This window comes from Myotis lucifugus, unplaced genomic scaffold, assembly GCF_000147115.1.
Source record: "Myotis lucifugus unplaced genomic scaffold, Myoluc2.0 scaffold_60, whole genome shotgun sequence".
NCBI classification, from domain to species: domain Eukaryota; kingdom Metazoa; phylum Chordata; class Mammalia; order Chiroptera; family Vespertilionidae; genus Myotis; species Myotis lucifugus.
Genome location: NW_005871108.1, coordinates 4,951,107 through 4,971,061, shown reverse-complemented (window position 1 = coordinate 4,971,061; position 19,955 = coordinate 4,951,107). Strand labels below are relative to the sequence as shown.

General features: G+C 41.6%; 1 protein-coding gene across 1 annotated transcript in view; it reads left to right on the top strand.

Annotated features, from left to right (window-relative positions):
• The window catches only part of EDEM2 (ER degradation enhancing alpha-mannosidase like protein 2), a 30,364-nt gene extending 10,650 nt beyond the window's left edge, over window positions 1–19,714 (top strand). The window contains exons 5-11 of the mRNA XM_006089447.3: window positions 824–949; window positions 6,527–6,738; window positions 8,604–8,745; window positions 10,253–10,377; window positions 14,437–14,581; window positions 16,986–17,107; window positions 19,149–19,714. Of these exons, the coding sequence (XP_006089509.1) occupies window positions 824–949; window positions 6,527–6,738; window positions 8,604–8,745; window positions 10,253–10,377; window positions 14,437–14,581; window positions 16,986–17,107; window positions 19,149–19,649 (1,373 nt within the window). The 3' untranslated portion in view covers window positions 19,650–19,714. The remainder of the gene's footprint in view (window positions 1–823; window positions 950–6,526; window positions 6,739–8,603; window positions 8,746–10,252; window positions 10,378–14,436; window positions 14,582–16,985; window positions 17,108–19,148) is intronic.
• Window positions 19,715–19,955: the final 241 nt, after the last annotated feature.

The window sequence follows — 19,955 nt, the reverse complement described above, 5'->3', positions numbered from 1 at the left end:
TAGACTACCTGGTTAGTATAAATTCAGGCTATAAAACTTAGTGAGTACCAGCTTGTAGTTACTAATTCTTAGGAGAAATATTTTTTCTTTTACTTGGCATCAAGAGTTGAGGCATGAACAGTATGGGAGGTGTGCAGAGTTTGTTTCTAATTTTTCCTTACACAGAGTATATAGTTCTTTCAGATCCCAACTTTATGGAGGGATCTTTTATCACCCTCCCCACTTTGGGTAGTTCAATTCGTTGTCTTTTACTCCCCCTCTACCAGAAGAGGGGAAAACTGAAGCTCAAGGTCACCAGGTTTTGTCACTGAGCCATTTAGGCTACCTATCTAGCCATATTTCCAAATACAGAATGTTTGTGTCTTTTTATAGGTCCTAAAATGTTATGTTATAAATTGATATAGATAAATTGATACTACTCCCCCCTTCCCCCCCTTTAGGTCTTGGTGGGGGATTGGGAGACAGAGCAACCAAGTGGAGTCAGACAGACCTGGCCCTACCACCTACTAGATTTTCCAGGGAAAGTCTCTTTGCTTCTCTTACCCTCAGTATCTTTATCTAAAGAGGGGACAGTAGTACCTAGTGTTTGGTAAATAGTAGGTACTAAAAAAACACCAGATAGCCATTGTCTTTTGTGGCCCACCAAGAGAACAAAACTCTGTAAACTTAACCCTGTACCAATATGTGGGATTAAGGAACTCGTCTTTCACGATGGCTCTAGCCCCTTCCCAGTGAGTCAGCAGTGAGAGTGTTTAGGTTTAATTTGCACAAGGGAAACACTGGTCCTTGGGACTCTGACATTTACTTTTTGTGCCATCGGTAGTGGTAGGGGGACTTCTGTCTGCTCACCTGCTGTCGAAGAAGGCTGGGGTGGAAGTGGAGGCCGGATGGCCCTGCGCTGGACCTCTCCTGAGTATGGCTGAGGAGGCAGCCCGAAAACTCCTCCCAGGTAAGACCCACACTGACATGGGGAAAGATGAAGTCCTGCTTCCCTTGCTGGAAATGATGTATCATTGGCGAATGTGTTCTCCCATTCAGTGGGTTGTTTTTTCATTTTGTTGATGACTTCCTTTGCTGTGCAAAAACTTTTTAGTTTGATGTAGTCCCATTTGTTTATTTTTTTGTTTGTTTGTTTTCCTTGCCTGAGGAGATATATCAGAAAAAATATTGCTCTGAGAAATGTCTAAGATTTTATTGCCTATGTTTTCTTCTAGGATTTTTATGGTTTCAAGTCTAACATTTAGTCTTTCATACATTTTGAATTTATTCTTGTGTATGGTGTAAGAAGGTGGTCTAGTTTCATTTTTTTTGCATGTATCTAATTTTCCCAACACCATTTATTGATAATTTATTGATAGACTGTCTTGACACATTGTATGTTCCTTCCACCTTTGTCAAATACTAATTGACCATAAAGGCATGGGTTTATTTTTGGGCTCTCTGTTCTCTTCCATATATATATATCTTTTTATGCCAGTACCATACTGTTTTGATTACTGTGGCCTTGTAGTATAGTTTTATATCAGGTAGCATGATTCTTCCAACTTTGTTTTTCTTTCTCAAGATCACTGTGGCTACTCAGGGTATTTTGTGGTTCCACATAAATATTTGGAATATTTATTCTAGTATTGTGATAAATGCCATTGGTATATTGATAGGGAATACATTGAATCTATAGATTGCTTTGGGTAGATGGACATTTTAATGATACTAATTCTTTCTATACATGAAAGTGGTATATGCTTCCACTTATTTGCATCTTCTTTAGTTTCTTTGGTGTCTTCTGAGTACAGATCTTTTACATTCTTGGTTAAATTTTTTCCTAGGAACTTTTTTTAAATGCAATTGAAATTGTTTTCTTACTTTCCCTTTCTGATAGTTTCATTATTGGTGTATACAAATGCAACCTTCTTTTGTATGTCATTTGGGTTGTTGTGATTTCTGGGTACTTATTCTATATCCTGCTACTTTACTGAAATCATTTATCAGTTCTAATAGTTTTTAGGTAGAATCTTTAGGTTTCTCTATATACAGTATCATGTCATCTGCAAAAAATGGTTTTACTTCTTCCTTTCCAATTTGGATGCCTTTTATTTCTTCTTCTTTCTGATTGTTGCTGCTAGGACTTCCCGTATTATGTTGAATAAGAGTGCTGAAAGTGGACATCCCTGTCTTGTTCCCAATCCTAAGGAAAACAGTTTTAGTTTTTGCCCATTGAGTATGATGTTGCCTATGGATTTGTCATATATGGTCTTTATTACATTGAGGTATGTGTTCCCTTTATTCCCACATTGTTGAGAGTTGTTGTTTTTTTTAAATTATAAATGGGTGCTGGATTTTATAAAATGTTTTTTTCTGCCTCTATTGATATGATTATATGGTTTTTATTCTTCATTTTGTTTATGTAGTGTATCACATTTATTGATTTGTGGATATTGTACCAACCTTGCATCCCTGGAATAAATCCCATTTCATCATGGTTCATGGTCTTTTAATGTATTACTGGATCTGGTTTGCTGATATTTTGTTGAGGATTTTAGCATTTATGTTCATCAGGGATATTGGCATATCATTTTCTTTCTTTGTAGTATCTTTATCAGATTTTGGAATTAGGATAATAGTGGTCTTATAATGAATGTGGGAGTTTTCCCTCCTCTTGAATAGTTTGAGGAGGATAGGTTCTTCTTTGATTGTAAAATTCAACTGTGAAACCATCTGGTTTAGGACTATTGTTTGTTGGAATTTTTTTTTATTACTGCTTCAGTTTCATTAGTTGTAACCTGTCTATTCAGAGTCTCTGATTCTTCCTGATTCAGTTTTGGGAGATTGTATGTTTCTAGAAATTTATCCATTTTATCCAGATTATCCAGTTTGTTGGCATATGTTTGTTTGCAATATATATTTTTTTACAATTCTTTGTATTTTTTTGATGTCAATTATTCTTCACTTCTGATTTTATTTGGGTTTTCTCTATTTTTTTAAAAATTCTTCATTGCTTAAAGTATTACATATGAATCCTTTTTCCCCCGTTGACCTCTCCCTGCTTGTTCCCACCCTTCCCCGGCCCCCCCAGCCCCCCCCCCCCCCCCCGCATAAGCCCTCACCCCCCCTTACTGACTGTGCCCATGGGTTATGCTTATATGCATGCATACAAGTCTTTTGGTTGATTTCTCCCCCGACTCCCCCCTCTCTCCTCTCCCCTTGATGAGTCTCGTTAAAGCTTTGTCAAACTTGTTTATCTTTCCAAAGAAACCAGCTCTTGGTTTCATTGATCTTTGTTTAAACTTTAAAAATATATATCTTTTTATCATTTATTTATTTATTTTAAAATCTTTATTGTTGAAAGTATTACAGATGTTACCTTTGTTTGTTTCTCTCCGCCCCCCCCCCCCCCCCCCATTGTCCCCCTCCACCCCAAACACACCTCTCCCAAGCCTTCACTATTGTCTGGGTCCATGGGCTATGCATTTAAATTCCCTGGTTAATCACTTCCCAAACCGGAACCTCACCCCCAACTTCCCTCTGGATTGTGATTATATTCTACACTCTATGTCTCTGGATCTATTTTGTTCATCAATTTATTTTTTTCATTAGATCCCACATGTAAGTGAGATCATGTGTTACTTATCTTTCTATGACTGGCTTATTTAGCTTAGCATAATACTATTTTTCTTGAGGAAGGGAATGGGAGAGAGAGCTAGAAACATCAATGATGAGAGAGCATCATTAATCGACTGCCTCCTGCACACTCCCCACTGGGAATCAAGCCTGCAACCCTGGCATGTGCCCTGACCAGGAATCAAAGAACTTCTAGCTCATAGGTCAACACTCAACCACTGAGCAACACTGACCAGGCTCATTGATCTTTTGTGTTGTTTTTATAGACTGTATTTTGTTTATTCCCTTTCTTCTACTTTGGGCTTTGTTGGTTGTTCTTTTTCAAGTTCCTATAAGTGTGAAGTTAGATTCTTTATTTGAGATTTTTCTTGTTTCTTGAGATAGACTTGTAATGCTATGAATTTCCCTCTTAGGACTGCTTTCGCTGTGTCCCATAGATTTTGGGTTGTGTTCTCATTTTCATTTGTTTCAAGGTACCTTTTGATTTCTTCCTTGGTCTCATTACTAACCCATTCATTGTTTAGTAACATTGGGTTTTGGGGAGGCATGAAACAGGGTCAGAAAGGAGAAAGTGCTTGGAATGAGAGGGACTTGTTTTTAGCTAAGCTGTGTGCAGGGCTGCAAGCCAAGCCTCAGTGTGTTTGTTTGGCAGGGCAGTAGCTGGCCTCGGCAGCATCAGCCGGACACTGTGTTCCCTTCAGGGTGTGGCAGAGGCTTAGGGCTAGTCATATCCAAGCACATCACGCTGTGCTTCTCATCAGCCTCTTGGCCATCTCACTTCTCCCTTTCACACAGTGCTTGCCTCTCATCCCCAGGGAAGAGCTGAGGAGAGTGAGTGATCTGGGCTCAGGTCTCACTCATGACTGATGGCCTGAGTGTCTCCTTACAAACATCATGTCCAGTGTGATTCATCCCTAGAGGAAACTCTGCCTGGTTGCTCCCTTCTCTTGTATGTCATTTAAGAAAATTTGGTATTGAGAAATATCCATATTGAAAAGTACATATTGGAACAAGTACCAGTGTATCTACCATTCAGGTCATGAAATAGGGTTTTGTCACTCCCCCTGTGTTTCACATTGCCTGATTTTTCTGAAATATTCCTTTACGCCCTTCTTGCTCTCATTCTCCTTGCTTGCCACTCATGCCTGTCAGATGGCCAGTTTCTCATCTACAGCAAAGTTGCTGAACCTTGTAGTTCTTGGAAGTTTTAACGTCTTTGTTAATGTTTTGGTGACGCACAGGTTGCTCTGGGTTGTTTGACCTTTTGGTCTGGAGAGGAAATCTCTGCCTCTGGCTGCCTGTCTTGCCTTAAATCGGAAAGTACTAGGGTGGGATGGGCAGAGCATAGGGCTTGTGGGGAGAGAGAAAGGGAATGGGACCATGGCAGACATTCCCATCCCAGCTCTGTTCAGCTCTGTGTGTGACCTGTGAGTCACTTCTTTGCAAGCATGACTTTTCCTACCTGTAAATTGAGGGTTGGACCACCTCATCAGTTTAGTGGTTTATGTCCATTAAAAAAAATAATTTGGCCCGTAAACTATGTAAACTTAGGATCTTAAATTGGCTCCTGTGTTTAGATCTGCAGATGTGTTTCATTTGCTCAAAATAGTGTTTAAAAAGTATATGAGGGGAATCAGAAGATACAAACTTCCAGTTACAAGATAAATAAGAATTGGGGATGTAATATACAACATGATGACAACAGTTAACACTGCTCTATGATGTATTTGTAAGTTGCTAAGAGAGTAGATCCTAAAAATTCTCATCACAAGGAAAAAACAAATTTTTTTTCTTTTTGTATTTATATGAGATCATGGAGGTTAACTAATCTTTTTTTTTTTTTAATTTCACATGAGTCCAGGTGATTTTAGAGTACATTTATTTATTTATTTATAATATATTTTTATTTATTTCAGAGAAGAAGGGAGAGGGAGAGAAAGAGAGAAATATCAATGATGAGAGAGAATCCTCGATCGGCTGCCTCCTGCCTGCCCCACACTAGGGATCAAGCCTGCAACCCGGGCACATGCCCTGACCGGGAATCGAACCATGACCTCCTGGTCTATAGGTTGATGCTCAACCACTGAGCCGCGCTGGCCGGGCTTAACTAATCTTATTGTGGTAATTATTTCACAATATATGTAAGTCAAGTTATGCTATATACCTTAAAATTATACAATGCTGTATGTCAATTATATCTCAATAAAACTGAAAGAAAAAATTAAAAAGTATCTCAATGGCTTCTAATGGGGCATGCTCTTTAGGGTGCCACAAGCCCCCCCACTCCCCATGGCCTAAGCCAGTGATGGCGAACCTTTTGAGCTCGGTGTGTCAGCATTTTGAAAAACCCTAACTTAACTCTGGTGCCGTGTCACATATAGAAATTTTTTGATATTTGCAACCATAGTAAAACAAAGATTTATATTTTTGATATTTATTTTATATATTTAAATGCCATTTAACAAAGAAAAATCAACCAAAAATATGAGTTCACGTGTCACCTCTGACATGCGTGTCATAGGTTCGCCATCACTGGCCTAAGCTGTGCCTACTTCACACTAAGTTGCCTGCCTGGCCTCGGAAGGCAAAGTGTAAAATAAGTAAAAATAGTGCTGCTGTATCTAAAGTGAGCATGTGTGGCGTGTGACAACCTAGAGGGGCAGCCCCTGCTTTCCTCCTCATCACGGGCGAGAGCCCGAGGGTCATGTGGAGCAGTGTTGGCCAGCATCTGGCTTAGGCGGCCACTAAGGGTCCTCCAGTGACATGTTTCCTTCTCTGGCTCAGTCTCTAGTAGGTCGCCCAGGAAATAAAGAGGGAAGTGCTGGCCAAGGCCTCAGGCTTCAAGACTGTATCCAACCATCCCTACCTCTCTGCTCCTGACTGGGGTCATAATTTTGTGATTGTTCAGCCTTTCAGACTCCCACCGGCATGCCATATGGAACAGTGAACCTGCTTCATGGTGTGAACCCGGGAGAGACCCCCGTCACCTGTACGGCAGGGATCGGGACCTTCATTGTGGAATTCGCCACCCTGAGCAGCCTCACTGGTGATCCTGTGTTTGAAGACGTGGCCAGAGTGGCCCTGATGCGTCTCTGGGAGAGCCGGTCGGATATTGGGCTGGTAGGTTGGCTGCACCCTTCCTGTTTGAGTCAAGTCACCACCTTGGCCCCTGCTTGCAAGGGTCAGGGCTCTGGGCAACAAGTTGCAATCCAGCCAAAGGCAACTTGAGGTGACCTCAGGAGTGGACCAGGACTTAGGCCAGTGATGGCGAACCTTTTGAGCTCGGCGTGTCAGCATTTTGAAAAACCCTAACTTAACTCGGGTGCCGTGTCACATATAGAAATTTTTTGATATTTGCAACCATAGTAAAACAAAGATTTATATTTTTGATATTTATTTTATATATTTAAATGCCATTTAACAAAGAAAAATCAACCAAAAAATGAGTTCGCGTGTCATAGGTTCGCCATCACTGACTTAGGCTCATGACACTGAAAGTAGACCAAGCATCCAATTCATATTCTGGCACAGAGGGAAAGAGAGCATGAGTGAACAAACTCTGTGGGGAAAAGGGGCTGTGTGTTAAGCAATGACTTTTTGAATTTCTCCAATTGCTAAGGAGTGGGTTATATGCTTTATGCCCCTGACTCATTTGGTGACCTTAGATTGTCAGGTCTGAGAGATTATGAATGGTTATTCCATGAAAAAATGATTACCAGTCAATTAAGTTTGGGAATTCTATATATAGTATTTTTTTTTTTTTGGAGAGTCATAATGAACATGAGCAGGTTAAAGGTTATTAAATCCTATGATAAATAAATCTATTAACTTTGCTTAACTCAACATTTACCAAACCATATGACCCCAGAGCTTCCCTTTCCTGTCTAATACCTATTAACCCATGGAAACTTAACACAGTTGGGCCAGTTGATCTCTAAGGTCAGTTTCAGCTCCTAAAGTGGATAATCCAGTGAAACTTACAGTAATTGAGCCAAAGCTGTCCAGGAAATAGCATTAGCTTTAGTCAGAACTTGGTTTGAGCACAGACCTTGCTTCATCAAAACTGTGTGGCCCTGAGCAAGTCACTCAACCTGTCTGATCCTCAGTTGCTTCAGCAGTGATGATGTATTAATATCTCCTTTGCTGAATTGTTGTAACTTATAAAGACTATTGACTGAAAGTGATTCAGGTAGAGGCACATTTTTATGCAAAGTCTAGTTCTAAGTCAGCTTGAAAAGTGAAACTTGCTCAGCCAGCATGGCTCAGTGGTTGAGCGTCAACCTATGAAACAGGAGGTCATAGTTCAATTCCCAGTCAGGGCACATGCTCGGGTTGTGGGCTTGATCCCCAGTGGGGGGATGCAAGAGGCAGCCGGTCAATGATTCTCTCTCATCATTGATGTTTCTGTCTCTCTTTCCTTTTCCCTTCCTCTCTGAAATCAATAAAAAAATATATTTTTAAAAAGAAATATGATTTAAAAAAGAAAAATAATTTATATTTTATTTTAAAATGGTTTTACGAGTCACATGGTGTACAAGTCAAAGGATACAAAAAAGGTACCCAGTGATATCTGTGAAGTCTCCTCTGAATCCTGTCCCTTTCCTCTCCTTACAAGCAATCACTCCATCAGTTTCTTGGTTGTATTCCCTGAGTTGACTTATGGAAATATGTAAAGTATGTCTTGTGTATTTAGACACTGTAATCACATGCAGAGTTCTGAGAAATCTGAGACAGATTGTGGGAACAACAAGTTCTTATCTCCCAGCTCACACTCACTCTAGATAGGGCATAAACCTCCAAATCATTGTTCTTTTTCATTGTGGATATTAAGTCCTCATAAATATGCATGACATGCACCTCCACTGTACAGATATGGAGGAAAGCTGGCCATGGTCCAGCCTTGCATCTCACTAGGCAGTAAGGGGTGTGGGGAGATGCTTGTTTTGTTTTGGCCCCTCTCTTGGTACTATCTGTCTCTCTCCTAGGTTGGCAACCACATCGACGTGCTCACTGGCAAGTGGGTGGCCCAGGACGCAGGCATCGGGGCTGGTGTGGACTCCTACTTTGAGTACCTGGTGAAAGGAGCCATCCTGCTGCAGGATAAGAAGCTCATGGCTATGTTCCTAGGTAAAGGCAGGATAAGGGGGCTTTCCCCATGATTGTTCCTATTGACATGTGGTTTATTTATAAACCTTCAGTTGCTCCCAAGTGCCTAGAGAATCAGTCCTGAATACCTGAGTCTGCATTCAAAGCCGTCATGGACGTGCACTGTCCACGCAGTGCCCACTACACCTCTTGTCACCTTCTTGCCCGGAGCCAGCTGAACCGTACTGCGTTCTCTGTGTATGGCCCTGGAGATCTTATTTCTTGGCCATTGCGCATGTGTTTCCTTTGCCTGGAATACCTTTTTTCCTGTCTTCATGTGCGAAAGTTCTATTTACCCTTCAGGGCCCAGCTTAAATGTCACCTTGCCAAGAAGTAGCTTAATCCTTCCTCAGAATTTATGGCTTTCAGCCTCTCTCTTACAGTCAACTGTCATCCACAGTTCCAGCATCCATGCCATATTCATCTTTGTATTTCCCACAATGCTTTGCATGAGGTAGGGCATAGATTAATGCCTGTTGAATATAAACATTTTACCCTCCAGGCTCTTAGACACTAATAATAATGATATTGAGGAATTGTTGGACACCTAATAATTGTTACTATAGCTACCATTAATTTGTTCAGCAAATATTTGAGTACCATTGATATGCCAAGCACTGTGCCAAGCACTGAACATAGACTATTTTATTTATTCCTTACAACACTATTTGAGATTTTTATTTATTTGCATGTGTATTTGATGCTTCATTCATTCAGATAGTATTATGCATATTTATTATGACTATCGCCCTGACCGATGTGGCTCAGTTGGTTGAGTGTCCTCCCATGCACTAAAAGGTTGCCAATTCAATTCCTGGTCAGGGCACATACTCAGGTGTCGGGTTCGATTCCTGGTCAGGTGCCTGTGGGAGGCAATTGATTGATGTTTCTCTCTTACATCAATGTTTCTCTTTTTTTCTCTCTCCCTCTGCCTTCCTCTCTCTCTCTTTAATATATATCAATGTCAATATTATATACTATCTTAGTGTTGGGGATTCTGAAACCAATAAAAAAAAAAGTCCTGGCCCTCATGGATTTACAATTTAGGGGGAGGTGTAAGTTAAAGTTCCCAGTAGAATGTAAGCTCCCTGAGGGCTGAGAGCTTTCTTAGTCTTGTTTGCCAGCTCTGGGTTCCTGGCATATAGAAGGTGCTCAGTGAATATTGTTGGATGAATAACTGACTGAACAACCCTATGAGGTATATAACATTACTCTCCCTACTTTACAGATAGTGAACCTGAGGGTTAAGAGGGAAAAACTTGCCTAAAGTCACAGCTAGCAAGTGGTAAAGCTGGAGCTAAAATTTGAGCCTGGAAGTTTGACTCTAGACCCCATGCTTCTTCCTCTCTGCCTCATTACATCCGAGCCTGCTTTGAGGCTAGACCATCATATATAATTCTTCGAAAGTTTAAGACCATGCTTCTGTTGCCAAGGGCTGCCTGTTGTCTCCCTAATCACTGACATATCCATTATTCCATCTCCACTGCAGAATACAACAAAGCCATTCGGAATTATACCCGCTTTGATGACTGGTACCTGTGGGTGCAGATGTACAAGGGGACTGTGTCCATGCCAGTCTTCCAGTCCTTGGAGGCCTACTGGCCTGGTCTTCAGGTAGGAATGATCAGAGAGGGTGGTCATTTTCCTATGGAACTGGCAAAGCAAGCTCATGCTGATGTAAAAGTCAAAGAAGATAGCTTAGTTGCTTGAGTACTTTTTTTGGAGGGATGGCTTGGGAATGGAAGAGAGGTTTAAGATTCTGTCTCACTAAATTTTCCAAGGGGAGCTTTAAGGTTTCAGGAACCTAACTTCCAGTTTGCTATGGATTGTTGTTAATATAAGGTAGAGAGTGTCTTTCCAGGCGGGGCAGTAACAGACATTGGCCACAGCTGTTTCTCCACTGGACATATCTGTCACAACCTCCTCATTCTTGACAGCGGGCCTGAGAAAGGGCGTGAAAACAGCTGGGACTGCTGTGTCTGACATCATTTTGTTTTTCTATTACACGGTCTGAGACTTGTAGCTGGAAGGGATTTTTAAAAAAATATATTTTATTGATTTTTTACAGAGAGGAAGGGAGAGGGATAGAAAGTTAGAAACATCGATCAGCTGCCTCCTGCACACCTCCCACTGGGGATGTGCCCGCAACCAAGGTACATGCCCTTGATGGAATCGAACCCGGGACCTTTCAGTCCGCAGGCTGACGCTCTATCTACTGAGCCAAACAGGTCACGGCTGTAGCTGGAAGGGATTTTAGAGCCCATCTAATCAAACCCCTAGATGTACCAAAATATTTTTATAAATTAGTGTGTTTTTTTTTAATTTAAAGAAAAGGTAATAACATGGATGTAGTGGTAAATTTGAAAAGTGCAATAGGGAATACCTTGTAAAGTAAGTCTTAAGCACCCACCTTCAGACTCTTTCCCTAATCCAGCCCCTATTATCTGTGTTCTGTATATCTTTCCAAAAATCTATATCCATAAATATATGAATATTTATATCCCTCTTTTTTCTTTCTATATATAGGACATATACATATTCTTTTTTCACTGATTATATCTTAGAGATCATCCTTTATTGATATCGCATATTTAGTTTTACCTTTTTTTGCTATTGTTGTTAATCCTCACCCAATGATATTTTTCCCCATTGATATTTAAAGAGAGGGGGAGGGAGAGAAACATCAATGTGAGAGAGACACATCAATTGGTTGCCCCAAAACCTGCAATCCAGGCATGTCCCCTTGACCGGGAATCAAACCCTCAACCTTTTGGTGTGTGTGCTGATGCTCCAACAGTGTGCCATTACGGCCAAGGCTAGTTTTACCTTTTTGAAACAGCTGCATATATTCCATTGAATAGGGAGACTGTAATTTATTTAACTAGTCCCCCATTATGTACTTTTAGCCAGCCCTCTTATTAAACAGATAGGGTAACAGGCTCAGAGAGAACTTATCTATATATATAAAAGACTAATATGCAAAGTGTCCCCTCGGGAGTTTGACCAGGAGATCGGGAATTCGATTGCTCGCTATGACATGTGCTGACCGTCAGGGGGCGGCACAGAATGAAGGAAGGCCCTGGCTAGCAGCCAGGGAAGGAAGGCCCCGATCAGCTCTGATCGCCGGCCAGGCCTAGGGACCCTACCCATGCATTAATTTTGTGCATCGGGCCTCTAGTTGATAATATTAAATATTGGTCAGTTCTCTTAGGATCCTCAAATTTTATTGCTTAAGTGCCCCTCTAGAAGACTTTTGAAAAACTAAAGTGCCCCTTGGATATTTGTTATCTTACGTGTTTGAATAGTTGTATACCATCCATTCCCTTTTCTCCTTGAACTCATATTTCCACTCTAGGCCCCAACAGAATTTAATCCTAATTATTATAGTTTATGCTGAAAAATTTTATTGATACTCTATCATATGTCTCTGTAACAAAATTTGAATATAGTACATAGAAATTAAAAACATTAAAAAATTCCCTGTGACCATAGGCTCTGAGTATTCAATTTGTTTTCTTCTGGATTTAGTTATTATTAATTTATAAATGATTAAAATATCATTAATAGCTTACAATATTTTAATAAATAATTATAAAACCTAAAAGCAATTTTGTTGGAAAGGTATTTCTTAATGAGTTTTGGGGGCTCTCTTATTTTTAAGTAGTACATAATATGTATGAAAAAATGATGTATGTGTCAGGCGCTTTACTCAGAATCATCACAACATACTGAGCTAAGTATTGATTCACAAATGAAGAAAGGAGACTTAGAGATGTTAAATTTGTTCATTCGCTTACTTATCAAATATTTGAATACCTTCTGTGTTCCAGGCCCTGCTGCCCTGATGAAGTTTATGGGGGCGAGACACAAAGAAAAACTTAAAACAGATAAATAGATAAAATAATAAAACTGCAAATGAAGGAAACAAATTAGAGGCTAAAATAGAATATTGGATGGGGACCAACTTTAGACAAGAAAGCTTCTCAGATGTGATGATATTAAAGTCTATACTTGAAGAATTAGGGGCGGGAAGTGATGTTTCAGGGGGAGGAAATATCTTGTGTGAAGGTCCTGAGGCAGGAAAGAGTTGGGTGTTATCAGAAACAAAGAAAAGCAATGTGGCCATAGTCCAGGGAAGGAAAAGATCAATGGATGGAAGGTCAGCAGTGACCAGATTGTGTAGGGCCTTGAGGACCACGGTGAGTCATCTCAATTCTATGTTGCTCCTGTAGGAAGCCCTGAGGTCTGGAGTGTGTAGTAAGACAGTTACTCTGGCTGTCTTGGGGACAGTGGGTTGGAGAGGGCAAGAGGACAAGTGGTGGGAGGGGGCTTTTGAGGTCATCACAGTCTGGTTTGCTAGTGACCAGACCAAGTGGTGGCTCTAGAGATAAAGAGAAAAATCTTGATGTTTTGGGAGATGGAATTGACAAGAATTGCTGATGGAATGGATGTGGGGTGGGGATGAGGAGGAGTCAAGGTCAACCACTAGGTTTCTGGCTGGAGTAACTCAGTAGACGCTGGTGCCATTAACTAGAAAGAAAAGAGGCAGGAGTAGGAAGACAACTTTGTGGAAAAGTGAGGGAACCAAGAATCTTGCTTGGGAAAAGTCAAGTTTGTCCTATCCCTGAGATATCCAGTGGAGATGTCAAGAAGGTCAGCTGGCCTACTCAGCATGACTCAGTGGTTGAGCATCGATCTCTGAACCAGGAGGTCATGGTTCAATTCCTGGTCAGGGTATAGGCCTGGGTTTTGGGCTTGATCCCCAGTGTGGGCCGTGCAGGAAGCAGTCAATCAATGATTTTTCTCTCATCATTGATGTTTCTATTTCTCTCCCCCTCTCCTTTCCTCTCTGAAATCAATTAAATATATATATATAAATTTCAAAAACTGCATATTTAGAAAGGTCAGCTGTTTCCCTGTGAGCTTATGTGAATATTAATATCTACTTAGTAACAGCTAGTAAAATTACACATGCATATGTTCCCTGATCCAGCAATCCTAATTCTGGAAGTTTATCTTACAGATACACTTTGCATATGTTTGAGGTGACATATGTTCAAAGTTATTTATTGCAACGTTGATAGAGCAAAAGATTATAACCAAGCCAACTGCCTATTCATAAGGAGCTAATTAAATTATGGTCCAAGCAATGGAATTCTATGCAATAGGAAGAGGGAGCTTTTATGTACTCATGTGGAAAAGATCAAGATATGTTAAATGAATAAAGGGAACTGCAGAACAGTCTAATTAATCAGCTATATTAAATGTGGGGGAAATAATATATACTCTTATGTTTACAAACTAATACAAAACGGTTATATGCTGGGGTATAGGGTGGGACTGAGACTTTTTCCTATTCTTAAGATTTTGAACCGAATAGCTGACTTACCTATTTAAAAACTGTTAGAGTCCAGCATTGAGTTAGCACGTACTGGCAGTCAGGGACTTTGTGTACAACCTCTGTCCCTCCCCACAATGTATGAGATATATTACATTTTGTATCTTATAGATTAAGCTCAGAGAAGGTAAGTATCTGGTTGGAGTGAGTAAATGGCCAGCCCAGGGTTTGATTGCAGGCCTTTTTAGCTCTAAAGCTTTTACTTTTCTTTTCCCTGAGGTTGTGGGGTTTTATACCTGGTGGCTGTCTGCCTGACAACCAGTTCTCTCCTACAGAGCCTCATCGGGGACATTGACAATGCCATGAGGACCTTCCTTAACTACTACACTGTGTGGAAGCAGTTTGGGGGGCTCCCAGAATTCTACAACATTCCTCAGGGATACACAGTGGAGAAGCGAGAGGGTTACCCACTTCGGCCGGGTAAGCAGCATCTCTGGCCGTTGGGTTTGGCTCTCAGGACCCCATATCCTCATGTCTTTAGAAGTTAACATGCCTCACAAGTGTTCACAAGTCCATTTCCCCCTCAGAGCCCCCCATCTGATTCTTCCAGTGGCTCTGGGTGGTTTTCTTGCTAGGAATTATTTATCCTCATCTTTTTGCATAAGAAGACTGAGGCCCGGGGGTTTGAAATGGATTGCCCAAGGCTGTAAGTATAGGAGCTAGGACTGGAATCCAGGTCTCCTAACTAAATCTTAGTGATCTTTCAAACTGGAGCAAGTGAGTGAGATGGGCAAAGCCAGGTTGACTCCTTTTGAGTTCCTGCCATCAAGATTTCAGAAGTGTAGGCAAACTTCCCAAGTCAGTGGGTCAGATACACTGTGCTTCCATAGTAAGAAATGGGATGGACTTTAGGTAGGAATGAATCATCTGGGTTCTTCCACCTCCTCACTTGCAGCTCAGAAATCAAGATGAAGCAGAGAAGGAAGGGACTGCACACTAGATAAAACTCGTAAGTTCCTGTCCAGCTCTGATTCTCTGAGTCACTGCAGGAAAATTCAACGCCATGAGGAGGAAAAGGGAATGGGGGACAGAGGAAGGAAGCTTAGTCAGCACACATTGTCATCCCCACCCCAGAATAGGTTACCTACCACGGTCCTAGACTTCACACACCTTCCCCCTTGAATGCCTTTTAGCCGTGGGACAGGCCTTCTAGTGACTTCTGCCCATTCTGCCCTTCTCTACGCCATTGGGATTGTTATGGGAGTTGTGGAGAGAGAACAGAAGAGGGAGTAAAACAGCCAGTGGGAAGAGTAAATTGGCCGCTTTGACTCCATAGCGCAATGGTTCTCAACCTTCTGGCCCTTTAAATACAGTTCCTCATGTTGTGACCCAACCATAAAATTATTTTCGTTGCTACTTCATAACTGTAATGTTGCTACTGTTATGAATCGTAATGTAAATATCTGATATGCAGGATGGTCTTAGGCAACCCCTGTGAAAGGGTCGTTTGACTGCCAAAGGGGTCGCGACCCACAGGTTGAGAACCGCTGTTCTAGAGAGTTGGCTGCGTATACAGGAAATTAAAGCAATTACTAGCAAATGTAGGCCCATGTGTGAGGAAGAGAAAACCATTGGCTGGCCTGGGAGCACTGACCCAGCCAGCTGCTAGAAACAGACGGGAGGACTTCCCAGAACAGCACTGGTTTCTTTCCTTGAACACACATATTGTGTTCACCTACCAGTGGACACAGTCTGTCGTAAAATGAGCAATTAGATTAGCAATTGTCTAGAGGCCTTTGGGGTAAAGGAGGGAAAAGGAGGAGAAAACTGGGGAGATAGGCAGAGATCTTTTCTCTGAAAAAAAGAAAAAGAAAAGAAATAGAGTTTGTAGTAATAAATCAAAAGAGAGGAAAGTGCTGATCAAGGAGGAAACGGAAGGGCATAATCAGGAAGAGAGGTTGGTATAGGAAGGAGAGAGTTCTTTCCTCTCTGAGAAAAGGCAGGTAAAGAAGTAGAACAACCTACCGAATGGTAGTTTCCACCCACTGGGGCCACCCTAGAAGTCATTTCCATAATAGCTCTCCAGATATTTGAAAGCAATAAGCACATTTTCCTGGGTTTTCTTTCCTCCAGAATAAATATTCTCATTTGGACCAACTCCTGTTGGTTAATAATTATCTTCAGATGGGGCCCATGTGTGATCATCAAATTCCAGTTGTATAGACTAGGGCAAGACTGTTGCCTTGTTCTGAGCATGTGAACTGATAGCTGCATCCTCACTAGATTGAAGATTGGCTCTTGAATATGTTGGCCTTTGTGTTTTATTCCATCCCATCTCAGAAAGGGCCTTATAATGATAAGCCCATACTCTTTAAGTTTTAGGATTAGGTTGGGGTATGAGTGACAGAAAAAACAAACAAACACGTAGTAGCTTCATTAAGATAGAAATATTTCTCTTTCATGTTCTGGCCTTATCTATGGCTTTCTATGGTATCAGGAGCCCTAACCCCACACCTGGCTGCTGGGAATGGTTGTTAGTCTTGGCAGCCATGTACTTGGCAGAAATTAGGGATTCTATTACTAAGGAAGGCGCCACAGATACTAAGTAAGGGAACAGACACTGGGAGAGAGGCAGCTGTCTCTGCCACTTCCTCTGTCCCGGAGACTGGCTGCCTGTTTCTTCCTTTGTCTGGTCTCCACTAAGCTTCAGGCTTTTGGGCCAATAGGCTCTGAAAACTCAGCATTGAGTGAGTTCTCCCATGTTCCTCCTACTGGGGGCCCTCTAGACAAGGTATGGAGGGGACAAGTCTCTCACTACCCTACGTGGGCTCGAACCTTCCTTGATCAGCCACTGGCTAAGGAGGGTTTGCATCGGATTTTGCAGAACTCATTGAGAGCGCCATGTACCTCTACCGTGCTACGGGGGATCCCACCCTCTTAGAACTTGGAAGAGATGCTGTGGAGTCCATTGAAAAAATCAGCAAGGTGGAATGTGGATTTGCAACAGTAAGTGTTTTCATGGTTTCAAGAATTGGGAAATGTCTCCCTGCTATTAAAGAGCCTCTTTAAGGGTGGAACATTGGGAGTTCTGGAATATTAGCGCTGGAAAGGGGCCTTAGAGATGTACATGGAGATGTCCTTTATCTTATGGAGGGGGAGACTGAGGAACAGAAGCTCAGAGCCTTGCTAAAGGTCACATAGTTAGTAGAAGTGGAACTAGTATTAGTTCCTGGAGTCTTGACTCCATGACCTTGGCATTCTATCTGTATCAGAGATTCTTTAGCTATTGGAATAGGCTTGCAAGGGTGAGTTTTGTGAAAGGTCTATAAAATGGATTCTAGAAGGGAAATTCAGAGGCCCGTAGCCTTATATTTAAACCTGGGGATCCTTAATGAAACAGCCTTACTAGTCTCACAGATATTTATTGAATGTCTTTTCACGGGCCAGGCACTGTGCTAGGCTGAGGATTATAGTGAAAAAGAAAGACCAAGCCCTGGACTAACATTTTATAGGGAAAACCATGAATGAGTATCTGGGAGACAGAAAGAAGGCCAGTGTGGCTGGACTGGAGTGAGCAAGGAAGAAAGTGGGAGGAGGTCGTGTCCCAGAGGTAGGCAGGGCCTGGATCACGATGGGCTTTGTATAAGCCACGGGAGGAGTTCGGCTTTTGTTTTGCCTGGAATGGAAAGCCTTGGTAGAATTTACTGCACAGCAGTGACATAATCCGATGTTATTTTAGAACGATCACTGTGGAGAATGCATTGAAAGGGTCAAGAGTGAGAGCCATGTCACATCCTTAGAGGACCCAGCAGGCAAGATGTAAATAGTCATGACAGATATTTGAAAACCAGATGTGTAAGAAAATAGTCTGGAAGAAAACTCACCAAAAAGCCTACAGATGTTTTGTTTTTTGTTTTTTTTAGGGTAAGGGGTTAAAAACAAACAAAAAAACTCCCTTTTCAAAATTGTATGTGATTATATTCTATAAGTAGAACATAAATACATATGTTTAAAAACAAGACATATATATTTAGGGGGGAAGTAAAGCAATGGATATGTTTTAGTTTCCAATATGTTGTATCGTGTGAAAAGCCAAAGTGGATAAACCCACTGGGGCCTTTTAGGAATGCTCAACTTATTTCCATGAAAATGAAGCCCTTTGGAGGTCTTCCAAAGCGAATGATGTGAACAGGCATCTGACTCCTTGGCCTTTGTCAAACAGACAAGAGAATAATAATTCTTGGTACATTAAGTTCGTATTTTAGTTACATTTTTTTGTTTAAAAATGTATTACGAATTCTGAGAAGCTAGAAATAAATGTTTGCAGCAAGTAAACTTACTCATCTATGGCATAAACTCAGTATGAAATTTTCTTTATAAGACTCCTAATTAGTTGTTTACAATAGCAAAAACCTGGTGGCCACTCTAATGCCATCAAGAAGATTAGCTAAGTAAATGATGCTATGTTTTTACAATGTCATTAAAGAGGATGATTAGATCTGTGTTTTTAGTCACAAAAGGGTACGATAAAGGGAATAGGAATTGTCAGGTCAGGTAGGGATCAAGGAAGACCTTTCTGAAGAGGGAGCATTTGAGCGGAGACTGGGAAGAAGTGAGGGAGCAAGCTATGAGGATGTCTGAAGGAAGAGTACTCCAGACTGAAAGAACCTGGGTTGGGAGTGTGCTTGTTGGCTCACAGAACAGAAAGGCCTTGTGGCTGGACTTGCAAGAGCAAGGGACAGAGTGGTCAGGGAGGGAGGGGCCAGACCACCAAGGACCTGTTAGGCCCTGTCCTTTGGTTTTTAATCTCTGTGAAATGAGGGATCAACTGGAGGTTTTCTGTGGATGAGTGATAGGTAAGACTTGTGATAGAAATATACTTTAGGGTAAGAATGGAAGCAGGAAGCCCAGTTGGAAGTTGTGGTAATAATTTGCCCAAAGGCCCTCAGCTGCTTAGTGGCAGGCCAGGAATTCCTAACGAGGTCCCCTGACCCTTTCTGCTACACTGGGATATTCTTCTGACTTGCTCTCCTCTCCCTTGTGGCAGATCAAAGATCTGCGAGACCACAAGCTTGACAACCGCATGGAGTCTTTCTTCCTGGCCGAGACTGTGAAATACCTCTACCTTCTGTTTGACCCAACCAACTTTATTCACAACAACGGCTCCACCTTCGATGCAGTGATCACCCCCTATGGGGAGTGCATCCTGGGGGCTGGGGGATACATCTTCAACACAGAAGCACACCCCATTGACCCTGCTGCCCTGCACTGTTGCCGGAGGCTGAAGGAAGAGCAGTGGGAAGTGGAGGGCTTGATGAAGGAATTCTACTCTCTCAAACAGGGTAGATCAAGATTTCAGAAAACAACGATAAGCTCAGGGCCATGGAAACCCCCAGCAGGGCCAGGAACATTCTCCTCAGCTGAAAACCATGATGGGGTAAGGGAGAAGAAGCCTACCAAGCAGCGAATCCCACTTCTCAGCTGCCCTAGTCAGCCCTTTACCTCGAAGTTGGCATTACTGGGACAGGTTTTTCTGGATTCCTCATAACCACTGGATGATTTTCTTGTTGTTTTTGAAACTAGACTAGAATAATAAATCTGCTTTTGACTATCCTGTGTTTCTATTTTACATATTGGGTGGTTTCAGGAGATTTCATTCAAAGAAAGGGTTCATGACTAAAAAAAAATCTAGTTTATTTTTCTCATACAGTTGGAGAAACAATTAAACCGGAAGTCTCCTGGCTCCAAAGACCCCAGGGGTTGATAATTGAATCTCCCCTCCCTTCAAGGTTCCCCTTTTCTGGTATTGTTGGTGAGGGTGTTGTTATAAGTGTATTTTTATATTCGTTCTTGC